The 13,797-nt window shown below is 33.9% G+C and overlaps 1 protein-coding gene across 1 annotated transcript in view; it reads right to left on the reverse strand.

The window, feature by feature from the left end:
- MFSD8 (major facilitator superfamily domain containing 8) overlaps nucleotides 1–13,797 on the reverse strand; it is a 37,590-nt gene that overhangs the window by 13,969 nt on the left and 9,824 nt on the right. Inside the window, exons 2-7 of the mRNA XM_027597851.1 lie at nucleotides 11,982–12,073; nucleotides 10,400–10,443; nucleotides 3,998–4,238; nucleotides 3,029–3,142; nucleotides 862–1,006; nucleotides 85–140 (exon numbers count right to left, since the gene is read on the reverse strand). Coding sequence (XP_027453652.1) covers nucleotides 85–140; nucleotides 862–1,006; nucleotides 3,029–3,142; nucleotides 3,998–4,238; nucleotides 10,400–10,443; nucleotides 11,982–12,073 — 692 coding nt within the window. The remainder of the gene's footprint in view (nucleotides 1–84; nucleotides 141–861; nucleotides 1,007–3,028; nucleotides 3,143–3,997; nucleotides 4,239–10,399; nucleotides 10,444–11,981; nucleotides 12,074–13,797) is intronic.

The following is a 13,797-nucleotide window of genomic DNA, read 5'->3' on the forward strand; positions in this document are numbered from 1 at the left end:
AATCAAGTAAATATCAGACAGACAGAATCATCAGAAACACTTTGATAATGTTCTAGTAATTTAGTCAAACAGGTTAAATAGTACCTTCTTCAAAATTAACATTTTTACACTGTCGTCCTGAGTCATCCACACGATGTTCTCTTAAATAGAAAAACATAAGTATTGTATCCATGAAAAACTTAGTATAATAGATAAATGACTTAAATTTATTACTAGCCTTCTATTTTTGCACATTCTGATATGGTTTATTTTACTGACTTTTGAGTAATGAAATTATTACCAGTGAGATATAACCAACAAAATTTAAAAGATACAAATTACAATTCTTATATTATCCTATAAAATGAAAAATAATATTCAATTCATTCAAAAGCACATATGATCTACCTTAATAAATATTTGACATTTTCCAGTGATTTTAAACATTTGTTGTAAATGTTTTTGGGCCTTTGGATAAAGTACTCTAAAGAAATATAAAGTAATAAAACTTTTGTAGTTTTATAAAATTTCTTCTAATAAATAAAAGATATGAGAGATATAAGTAACTTTTGTATTTAAGATTGATACCAATCATTAATCTACTTAAAATGTTGCTTTCATGCTGTTCCCCTACTTAGAAACCTATAGTTAGTAAATCAAGATCAAACCTTGAGTCTTCAAAGACTTTATTCTCATTTATTGGATTATCCATTATTTCAGTTATGAGTATTATATTCATTAGCTGATCAAAAAAACATGAACACAACTATAGACATCAAAAGCCAAATAAGGCCTTTATAGGAATAATTATCTTCCAATAATGATAATGCTTATTTAATTTCACAATCTACAAAGGTAGTTTCATCATTTCTATCTAATTACCTTAAGAGAATAAGGATCAGAATAATATTTAAAACTCCCAGGAACGCGCCAAGTAAAACTGGTGCTGTGTACATGTTTATCTGTAGTTTAATGGTATCCCATGTCACACCTTTTTCTCCAATGAGAGCAAAACAAGTCTGGAAAACTTAATGAAATAAAATGTATACAGATGAATTATTAAGTGGGAGGCACAAGCTAAAAAAATGTGAAAGACATTTACCATGAGATTGGAAGCAACATTATGGAATCATCCATTTACATCATGCATCTCAATAGAGGCAAGAAAGTTAGTTCAAGGGAAGGGGGCAAAATGTTACTTTTTCTGTATAAAGCATAGATATTCGTACAGTACATAAAAGAAACACAACTGACCTGTGGTATTAGGAAAAAATGTCTAAAAAGGCTCCTTAGGGGGACAGTAATGAGAAAAGTTTGAGAAACACTGATGTATATATACTCACAAAGTATTATATTTAAAGTAACTTGTCAGTATCTTCCTTTTTAAAAAATATCTCCACAGGAAATCTAAATTATCCAGTTTCTTCTATAAATAAATCATGATTTAATTTAAGAAACAGAATGTCACATTTTAAGTCAATATTTCAAATTATCACTGTGTATATGGTATTTAAATTATATGTTTTTTTAAAATTTGGATCTATGGCAAAAATCAGATTCGAAGAGTACTGGTTTGCTTTCCTGATGTAGATTCTATATCTGGCTCTTCCAATAATTTACATGTAACCTTAAGGTAAGGATGAAGTAAGACACTATAAAACACTTAGAACAGTCTCTGGCACATAGTAAGCATTCAAAAAATGCTAGTGCTGTTAATGTGGCTACTACAGGAAAGGTCATCTAATCTTTTTCAGGCCTATATTTATGCATCTATATATAATATAAAATATTTAAATGAGCTAATCTTTAAAATACTTTTTTTTCTTTTTCTTTTTGATTATTTCTTTTATTCTAAGGTTGAAAATGTGGCAAATCAATGAACAAGGTGATATAAATTTTAGTGCCAATCTTTTTTTTTCTAATGTCCTGTCTGCCTTTATACTAGCTGGTACTGTCTCTGAACTTCAGTTTTCTTGGTTCTAAAATGCTATGAGATTTATTGCATGCTTTTACCTCATTTATTTTATTTTGTTTTATCATTATTTAATCCTTAAAATACTTCTTAAGTGGTCAAAATATTTACTGAGAACCTAAGTCTATACCAGGTACTGTGCTAGATACTGAGGAAGAGTGGTAAATGAAAAAGACCCAGACTATGTCCTCATATATTTTATAAAATGCAGTTGGCCCAATTATTCTACATTTGTGCTTATTATATTTTACTCCAGAAAACTAAACTGAAACATTAGATTTTGGTGAAAGATAAATTAGATTCTCTTTTTTACAGCTTTTTCTTGGCTATCTAAAAGGAAGTAATGGAAACAGGGGTGAGGGTGGGATATTAATGATGAAGTAAACTGAGCTGGACTCAAAGTGATGATATTCGTAACTGCAGTATTCAAAGCATGAGCCAATTATATGGTTTTTTTAATGTTTTTCTAAGCATAAAAATTACTAATTTATCTAATCAGCAAAAAGTTACTTGCCTTGGGGAAGTATTAAATCTCATTAACAATGTTTTACACTCAAAGTTCAAATGAAGTTTTGGAAGAAAAATGGTCTTTAAACAGTCTTTTAAACATTCTTTCATTTTCTTCAACCTTAGAAAAGTCTGAAAGGCATGGGCAGAGAGCAAAAGAGTTAAGAACCTCCTATAACTTTCCTCAAATCCTCAGTCAAAAGAATTTTGTTTCTAATAAATGGGGAAAAAAGCAAACTATTATGGAGATGTCAAGCTAAATGATTATTTCACAGAACATATACTCAGGAGTCAGAGTTTGGTTTAAACCTCATATTTCCCATTTGCTATCTGGCTGACCTTGAATAATTTACTTAGATTCTCTATGCCTTGGCGTCCTAATCTGTAAAATGGGGCTAATACCATTTACTTTAGAGGACATTTGTTAACACATATAAAGAGCCTAGCCTCCTGTTGGATCAAAAAATACTAGTTTCCTTTCAGCTATGAGGTTTTACACTTGGATTCCATTTAACATTTGAACCTCAAAAGTTTTCCCAGTTTAAGTAATGACAAGTGAAAAATACCTACCTGGACCTAGAATAAAACCTAATGCTTGACATGCGCTAGTGTTTGCCATGGAACTTGTTCTTTCCTGGAGGGAAGTAGCACCGGCAATATATGATCTAATAACTGCCACATTTCCTAAAAAAAGATACAATAATTCAAAGTAAAAGAAAATATCCTTCAGTTTATAAAATTCAACTTAATTAGGCTTTATATAGAACAAAAATCACTGCTTCCTCTTTATGATCATACAAAGCACGTACATTGAGAAAATATATCAATTAATGGAAAATATTGCTTTCAGTAACATGAAAACACATTTAAAGATCTGAATGAATGAAAAAAGGCATTACAGAAATGTTAAACTTTTTTCTTCATTAAATATGGAGAAAGCACATTAAATATGGAGTGAATGGCATACTAGTGATTGCTACAACTATTTTTAAAAGATGTCACAAACTCTGCATGCTTAGGACCCATAATATAAGAAACAGAAAAAGAAATCCACTATGAATTTGACTGAAAACAAATTTATTGAAAAAAAATTTCTTGAGTTCTTATTATGGCAAGAGACTCTGTAAGGGGCCACAGAATATTTTAGGAAGTCATAAATTGTCTCTAATTATAAAAAGTTTACTATCTGGTTGGTGATAAAGGTGAAAACAGTGCAAAACAGGATATAAGCAAGTGCCACAGACAAGCTAGAGAAAGGAAAGATCTGTTAAGGGGTAGTTACCTAAGAAAGCTTTATGGAAGATGTGGAACTTGAAATGAATCTTGAAGGATGAAGAATGATGGGAACAGAATCAAGAAACTATAGGTAATGGGAACATTATGAGGAAAGGCAAAATGATAGGAAAGATATTTGTCTATTTGCAATAAGAGATCTATATGTAAGATATGAGATTATGAGGAGGTGACACCAGGTGAGAAAGGGCCATAAATGTCAGGGTGAATGAATCTGACACAGCCAAACATATACATAAATATTACCTGCTCCAAATCCCACCAATCCACGAGCAACCAACATGTAGTATTTATTATGAGAAGCTGGAACGTGGACATATGCATAGAGGCAGTTAGCCGCGACCGAAATGAAGATGGAGACAATAAGAGGTTCTTTTCTTGGTCTATAATTAGACCACAAACCAAATATAGGTGAAGCTACCATTTGGCCAAGACTAAATGAAGCAATAACCCAGCCCAAAAAACTTGCATCAGCTGTCTGATCAATCTGCAGAAAAAAGTACAATGCTTTAAGAATTGTTATCCAAGAAAAATAAAGTTTAAAACTTAAATAAATTTTTCAGACCATGTAACATTTCCTATTTAAAGAAATAAAAGCAATAATTCTAACATACAAGTTTTGTAACACAATTACTTATAGTAAAGGATTCAAACTTCTGACATTACAATTAAATGTGCTACCAATTCACTACACACTAGGAAAAATGCTTGGGAAGCTTCATCTTTTAGAATGCTTATGGGAATTTCTGGTTCATAAAAATCTTGTTAAAAATAATCACATTATATATATATAAAACAATAACATCATAAAAATAATATGCCATTCTTTAATTAGTATAATGTAAATATAATTGGTGGCACCTGGGTGGCTCAGCTAGTTAAGCGTCTGCCTTCAGCTCAGGTCATGATCTCCAGGTCCTGGGATTGAGCCCAGCATCAGGCTCCCTGCTCAGCAGGGAGTCTGCTTCTCCCCCTCCCTCTGCCCCTCCCTCCTGCTCATGCTCTCTCTCTGTCTCTCTCTCTCTTGAATAAATAAATAAAATCTTTTAAAAAAATAATGTAAATATAATTGTTTAGACTTATGCTAATCCATAAGCTAAATAGCTTATGGATTAAAAAGTCATTAGCACCGTAAATGTATTTTTTAAAAAACTGGGCACAATAGTCAAATGCTTAAAGAAGAGAATAAAAACACAAAAGTTGAAAGAGAATTCTCTCATTAAACCTATTACTAATTCTTCCATTCAACACAGACAACTTAGGATTCTACCACTGAAAGAGGGTTTATATATCATGATAAATATTGCGGAAAGAACCAAATGATTAAATTCAGAAAATGAAATACTTTAAAAAATAGAAAATTTTAGCTCACAAAAGGGACTATGGAAAAAATTAACAGATTTTTAAAAAAATATATGCTAGACTATACAACAATTTGGAAAAATCAGAACCATTAGGAAATAAGATTAAACATACTCAGGTTAAGTGACAGAACTTAAGGAAAACCATGGCTATGTCTTTTCTAAAGATATTTTTAAATAATTTAAAACCGAAATATTTGGGTACATTTTCTTGTGGGGGATGAGAAAAAAGAGTGAATACATATAATGATACACAATATTAAAGTTCTAGCCTTAAAAATATCTCCTATTTTAGACACTCTGGTTTTTATTTTCTACCCACATTACCTTTAGTGCCTTTGATCTATTAAAATATAAAATAACCATGTCATAAAAAATTTTAAATTAATTTTCAAAAAAGCAATAAAAACTCAATTTAATGATAAATGTGGTTTGAAAGCAAAAGGATGCAAGTGTCTTCTCAGGATATCATCTGATTATAGTCAAGTATCCATCTCATGGACAGAAGCTGACTCTCGGGGATGGCTCTAACAATATGAATAATATTTGCTTGAGACCAATGGAAACTTTTATTTATTTATTTATTTTTTAAAGATTTTATTTATTCATTTGACAGAGAGCAACACAGTGAGAGAGGGAACACAAGCAGGGAGAGTGGGAGAGGGAGAAGCAGTCTTTCTGCCAAGCAGGAAGCCGATGTGGGGCTTGATCCCAGGACCCCAGGATCATGACCTGAGCTGAAGGCAGACACTTAATGACTGAGCCACCCAGGTGCCCGGAAACTTTTATTTTAGTTGGCTACTATTTACAGTGACTGGAAAACTGGAATCTGCTAGAATTCTGTTAGAATTTCAACAGGAAATAAAATGGTTTGGGAGATATAGGTTCTACACTATAACAGAAGGTGTCACTTCAGTAATTGAACTGTTATCTGTGCTCTCTCTCTTACAGTAAAGCAGCATCTTATTTCTGGTCCTCTGGCCACCTCCGGTGATCTCTATCATACTGTTTTCAAAATAAAATCCAAACTGCTTATTATGAAAAACTCGCTCACAAGTTGGCCACTGTCTCTCCTCTCTAAACTCCTCTCTCTGCATGTACCCTTCCCCCAGTTCTAACTTCCAGCTACACAGAACTGTATGAAGTTTCCAAAATGAGCCAAGTTCTTTGCCTCCAGGCCTTTGCACTGGTTTTTACTGCCCCCTTCTACCAGCAATGCCTCCCCAACCTCCAACTCCCTGGCCCCCACCTTTTCTTCAGGAAACTAACTCTGCAGACCTTCGAAACTCAGCTCCAGTGTAACTGATTTTGGAAAGTCTTCCAGAATTTAAGTTTGGATTAGAAACATCCCCCTAACAGCCCACGTCTGTCTGCCTCTCTCTCTCCTTTCTCTCCCTCCTTCTCTCTCACAAACACACCCATACTTTTTTAAAAAAAGATTTTATTTATTTATTATTTAGAGAGAGCAAGAGAGCAGGGGGAGCAGTAGAGGGAGAGGGAGAGAGAGAATCTCAAGGTGACTCCGCACTGAGCACAAAGCCCCACACAGGGCTTGACCCCATGACCCTGATCATGACCTGAGATGAAATCAAGAGCCGGTTACTTAACCAACTGAGCCAGCCAGACACACCATACCCATACTTTTAGACTTTTAGACTTTTATGGATGTATAGTATACGGTAATCATCTGTAATTAACTTGTTTGGTTTTGTACACTTCAGTGAAAGCTGGATCTATATCTTCTCTAACCAAAACCCTCCCCAAACGCCAAAGTACATGGTATTGAATTTTAAAACATCATTCTCTAAACATGTAATTATATTGACAAAGTCAAAGTTCTAGAAATCTTCATGCTTTGCTGCAGGAATTAAGACATGAATATGGGTGTTCCAAGCCTCTTTATGTATAGATTACTGCTTATTAATTCAATTAATAGTCACTTAGTCCCTCTCTGTGACAAAACCTGTGCTAGGCGATAGGGATAGAAAGATGAGTTAATACAGAGTTTCCAAACCGGGTTTCATCATCAAGGAGTTTCCAAACCAGGCTTTACTTTTCTGGTATTTGAGTTGCTGGCGGTGGGGGGTGGGGGGGTGGGGGGTGGAAATCACATGTTTCAATTTCTTATCTGTCAAATAAGGATAACTTCACAGAGTTGTCATAAGAATTATTTGAGCCAATACCCGTGTAGTGCTTAGGGCAATGTCGGCATATATATGCACTCAATGAATGTTACCTATACTGTATAAAAACTAACATTTCTTAGTACTTTGTTTTACATATAATATGTCGATTTTATTATTTTAATATAATTCATGCATGAGTATTCCCACTATCTTCCTGGCCCTGTAAAATAACCTATTCTTCCAATTCAAAGTCTAGGTTTAAGAATATAAATCTTCCTGGAAATTTATCCCACTTTTGGGCAACAAAACCCAAGGAATCACTTGGCTGATGGCTATCTATCAGCCAGAGCCAGAAAGAAGTACAATTCAGAGGTTCACACCAGTGCCAAATTCCTTTCAGACAAATAATTTACTGTTTTGTTTTGTTTTCTGGGTTTTTTGGGGGGGGTGGTCTAGCTTTTTATCTTTCTTACAGATGGCTTTTAAGCTAATATTTGTCAACATATTATCATAAAAGAGATGGTAGCCTTAAATTAAGAATTAAAAAGTTTAAGATAGTAGGTAACACAGCACTGTGGTTAAGAGTCAGATTTTGGTTTCAGATAGGTTTTGGCTCTGCCATTTTCTAGCGGTGTGACCTTGGGCAAGCTACCTAACTTTCTGAGTGTGAGTTTTTCCACCTGCCAAACAGGAGTGATAATAATCATTTCACAGGTTGTTATGAATTATCGAAAGGTGAAAGGTTTACCAGTGTACCTAGCACATATTATTGTTATGAAACAAGTTGAGAAAATTAGTTGATAAGTTTTTTAGGGAAACTGTTATAGTTGTATTGCCAAATAATTAGTTACAAGTTCATGTACTCACAAAATTGACCTTTGAAGGGCTTTCAAATATTTGGAGAAAGGAGTGTACCTTCTCAAAATTCAACATATTGTAAAGAGATCTAATTATTGTAAATACCTTTCTTTTGATAATTTTGAGGTTAAACAGACTGAGTATAAGGACTGGGTTTACAGAAATTATTACAGAAATAAAGAGTTTTGACACATGGAAATATATTTTTGGCAAAGAACTGCTCTAGAATTGTTAAATATTCTGCTTTAATCGCAGTAACTATGCCAGTAAGGAAAGAATTTTTAGCGTCATGGGTAACAATTGCATGTAATATAATTTTTTGATTAATTTTCAAATAAATTCCAAAATAGCAATGAAAATGTGGCGCCAAATCAACAAAAATGACATTTGTATTTGTCCTTATATTCCTTTTAAAATATCAGATATTTTAAGAGTCAGCATTTTCAAAAAGTTAAAAATTCATAAAAACTAAAAAATCTAAAATGAAATATTAAATGTCAATAAACTTCTTGTATCATAGGCATTATTTTTAATCTCTAAGTATTCATCAAATATGTCTAGTATTTTTGTTGAAGCTATCTGACCATCTTAACAATCTAGTAGGGAAGTTAATTCTCTGTAAACACACTGTTATGGCACTCAGTGATAAGTGTTAATGATAACCGGGTATGGAGGTACATAGGAAAACCTTTTAACTCAAACTGGGCTGGGGGACAATCAGAGAAGGCTTTTTGGAGGAGGTTACATTGGAACAAAGCCTTGAAGAATGAATAAAAGATAACAGGAAAGTAGGGTGGAAGGGAAGGACAGAGAAAAGGAGAGATGAAGGCAGGGAAAGCATTCCAGAAAAAAAGGGAAAAAAATGTATGAAGACTCTAGGAAGCTAGGTTCATTCAAGTAGATATGTCTAACAAATTGTTGGCTACAGATCTAACATGGACCAGGGGCGCCTGGGTGGCTCAGTCATTAACCATCTGCCTTTGGCTCAGGTCATGATCCCAGGGTCCTGGGATCGAGCCCCACATCGGGCTTCCCGCTCTGCAGGAGGCCTGCTTCTCCCTCTCCCACTCCCCCTGCTTGTGTTCCTTCTCTTGCTGTGCCTCTCTCTGTCAAATAAATAAATAAAATCTTTTTTTTAAAAAAAATAAATAAATATTTTTAAAAAAAAAAGATCTAACATGGACCAAAGCTTAGGATTTAGGCTACAACACACACACACACACACACACACACACACACACACACACACACACACACACACACACACACACACGGCCCAACCTCTGGGAAAGCCAACATATAAGGAGCAAGTTGATAAATCTTACAAAAGAATTTAAGAACAAATATTTAAAGAGCAAAGCCAGGAGAAAGAAATGTACAGAAGCTAAGAGAGGGTTTTCAGAAGCAGGGAGAGGACAATGTCAAATGCTACCCAAATATCACCTAAAGGACTGAAAAGTATCTATTTGGTCAGCAATTAAGTCACTGATGACTTTAAGGAGAGCAGTTTCAGGGTAGCAGAGTTAATCAGACTGTAGCAGTTTAAGGAGTGAACAGGAGGCTGGAGAGTACAGAGGAGCTCCAACAAGAACCTTAAATGAAATACTGTTATAGATGAATTATGTCTGCAACTTATATACTGATTTTCATTAAGTTCATTTCTGGAGATTTAAGATAGAATTGACATATATCTACATTATGTTATATGTCAAATATGTATATACATATATATATATAATTTTTTTTAAAGATAGAATTGGCAGGACTTGATGATTAACTGATGGCAGGGTACCCACTAAACTTGAATCTTCTTGACCCTCTCCTTCCCATCTAGTAACCAAAGAATCAAAATACATATATTATCTATTCTTTTTACAGGTCACCTGACAACCCAAATTAATTCTATAAGAAAGCACAAAATTATTCCATATAAATGTCATTTGTACATTTTGGGAATTCAGACTATGTGTAGTTTAGTTTCTTTTTTATCAGGGAGAGGGTATTGATGGGATGTGAAAGTGGCTAATAAGTAGGTGACCATACATCTACATTTGCCTGGGACTGTCCAGGTATAATCTTGTTTTCCTGATATAGTACTCCCTTCACTTCAAGAGTGTTCTGGTTTGCACAATAAAGCATTTGATCACCTTACCTGTAAGCCTCTTTTGAGGAATTATCTCAAGTTACTCTAGCAAGGACTAAATCAATAAAATACCAAAGAGACTCTTAAGAAAACTCTTAACTATATAAGAGTTATTATTACTATAGGTACTTAAGAGAATAATAGATTAAAGTGTACAAACCTTTTGGAGATATGGCCATATTGACATTATCACAATAGAAAATCCTGTAAAGAGGCAAAATGTGTTATTTATACTTAAAATGATTTCATCACTATAGATAGAATTTTTGGAACTATAACATGAACCTTATTTATTTATTTATTTCAAGATTTTATTTATTAATCTGACAGAGAGAGCACACAGGGAGAGCGGGAGCAGCAGGCTCCCCGCTGAGTAGGGAGCCCGATGCGGGGCTTGAGCCCAGAACCCCGGGATCATGACCTGAGCTGAAGGCAGACACTTAACCAACTGAGCCACCCAGGCACCCAATACTTCATTCTTTTTAGAAAGCCTATTTTAAAAAATAATTTCCTCTCAGTGGGGAGCTGGCTTTTCCCTATCCCTCTGCTGTTCCCCCTGCTTGTGCTCTCTCTCTCTGACAAATAAATAAATAAATAAATAAATTAGTTATTAGTTTCATTTTAGTGTATTTTGAATTGACATATTGATTTTGAGGAAAAGAGGACTAGAAGAGTAAACTAATATTTGAAATCAAGGTTACAATTTCACAATCAAGAAACTTACAAACAGGTAAAATGTTTAACATACTAATTAAAATCTAAAGTTAAAATAATTTTCTTTTTTGCTATTAAAATTAAAATTATTACTTATAATTTTAGATAATTACTAAAAATTAGAAGTATTTTATTTTAATTCCAGTAAACATACAGTGTTATATTAGTTCTAGGTGTACAATATACTGATTCAAGAGTTCCATATATTACCCAGTGTTCATCATGACAAGTGCACTCCTTAATCCCCAATCCCCTATTTCACCCATCCCTCCTCCCCTCTGATTGGCCATCAGTTTGTTCTTTATAGTTAGTTAAGAGTCTGTTTCTTGGTTTGTCTCTCTCTCTCTTTTTTTTTACCCTTTGCTTTTTGTTGTTTCTTAAATTCCACATATGAATGAAATCATATGGTTTTGGTCTTTCTCTACCTGACTTATTTCGCTTAGCATATTCTCTAGCTCTACCCATGTAGCCTGTAGTTGCAAATAGCAAGATTTCATTCTGTTGATTTGTCTTCCATTGCTTTAATTTGCAGGGGCCAGCTACAGAACCTAAGAAAGTAGAGGAAAAGATTTTCCTCCCCACCACATATACAATGGACTATTATTGAGCCTTAAAAAAAAAAAGGAAATTCTGACTCATATTATAACATGGATGAACCTTAAGAACATTATGCTAAATAAAATAGTCACAAAAAGAAAAATACTGTATGATTCCATTTATATGAAGTATCTAGAGTAGTCCAATTCATAGAAAACAGAAAGAATGGTGGTTGCCAGGACGTAGGAGTAGGGGGAAATGAGGAGTTGTTTAATGGGTACAGAATTTTAAGTTTAGCAAGATGAAAAAGCTCTGGAGATTGGTTACATAATCATGTAGACAAATGTAACACTTCTGATCTTAGAAATAGTTAAGATGGGAAATTTTGTATTATGTGATTTTTACCAAAATAATAATTTTTAAAAATTAAGTGACATTAAAATAAGATACTTTCCGAATTTTTGAAATTATATATAATTTCTAATACTTACCTACACTGCTGAGAAACATGGTAAGATATAGAATCCTAATAGATATCCATCGGCTCTTATAATGTTCTTCAGTTTCTGTAATATCCCATTCTCTAGGATTAAAGAAGAAAAAAGTAGTATAATGTTATCTCATTATGTGCAATTTTATTTTCTCTCTCCTAAAGTACAACTTTATTTTCTCTCTCTTAAAGTAATTAAAAAGATATGACAGAGGTATAATTTACTAATATTGGTTCTTGTTGTGCTAATTATCTATGAATAAGCATTATTTCTTTGAATTTCAATAGGTTATATTAATGCATCATTATACACAAACTTGGGAGACATCAGGTAGCTTAAAAAGGCATAACATTTTGTCAACTAATTATTTTGCTATCATTGACCTGCTACAAATCAAGTGTTGGAATTTGTTAAACTGACAAAATAAATAAAGCTATCAAAATAAATCAAACTAGCTACAACAACTAGATCTCCTATGGATGGGATATACAACTATTACGTATTTTAAAAAATAATTACTATCATCATTATGACATGTTCTATTTGATAACAGTAAATTGACTTTGCTGCAGGAAGCTATTTTGGCTAGGTACTTTCAGCAAAATTAATATAGAAGTGACACCAGAAAAGTTTGATGTGACATTCCTAGGCCTGGGACCTCTAGAACACTTGCCTTTGCTCCAACATGGGTTACCAGACAAGTTCTACCAGTGGACTAAAGAGAGTCCAAGGTCCTTCTAGACTGGGTTGATCTTTCATATAAGCCTATGACCTGGAGTAAAGGCAAGTATATTAAGTGTACATCTTACTTCAGTCAGGTGATACATGAGGGTGTGTATGGTTTCATTACATTCTCACATTCACATATGGAAAGAGTTAACAAATTTATCTTAATACGAGCTTTATGTTTTAAAATAATTAAGACAAACATAACAGCCAAATGCCTTCTTATGTTCTAAAGTTATTTTCTAAAATAGACCTTAGAGCTGTCAAAGTTGTCTTCAAAGAGAAACGTTTCAAAAAAGAAACTTTTTTTTTTTTGAAAAGTGATGTGATTGGGAGTGGTAGAGTGAAGGAAGACAGATAATATTAATTAGATTTACTATGTGCCAGGTATATTAGTTGCTGATATAATATATATGAAGTTCTTAATACTGTATATGCCATTCCATAAAAATAGACTTTTCACCATAATGTAGCATACCTGAAAAATAGCAGAACCCCAGGGGCACCTGGGTGGCTCAGTTGGTTAAGCAACTAACTCTTGATTTCAGCTCAGGTCATGATGTCAGGATTGTGAGGTTGAGCCTCATGTGCGGCTCCTCACTGGGTTCTGCACTGGGTGTGGAATCTGCTTAAGATTCTCTTTCTTCTTTTCCCTCTGCCCCTCCTGCCCTCTCCCCAGTCTAAAAACCAGAACCCCAGATGCTCATATTGATCATTCTTGACTTACAATGGGGTTACCTCCCAAAAAACCCATTGTAAATTGGAAATACATTAAGTTGGAAATGCATTTAATATACCTAACCTACTGAACACCATAGCTTAACCCAGCCTACCTTAAACATGCTCAGAACACTGACATTAGCCTACGGTTGAGAAAAATCATCTAACACAAAGCCTGTTTTATAACGAAGTGTTGAATATCTCATGTAATTTATAAAATACTGTACTAAAAGTGAGAAACACAATGCCTGTATGGGTACAGAATGGTTGAAAGTGCATGGGTGTGTTATGCTGGTGATCAAGTGGCTGACTGGGAACAGTGGCTCTCTGCCGCTGTCTAGCACTGCAAGAGAGTAGCCTATCATGTATC

This window comes from Zalophus californianus, chromosome 2 (assembly GCF_009762305.2).
Source record: "Zalophus californianus isolate mZalCal1 chromosome 2, mZalCal1.pri.v2, whole genome shotgun sequence".
NCBI lineage: Eukaryota > Metazoa > Chordata > Mammalia > Carnivora > Otariidae > Zalophus > Zalophus californianus.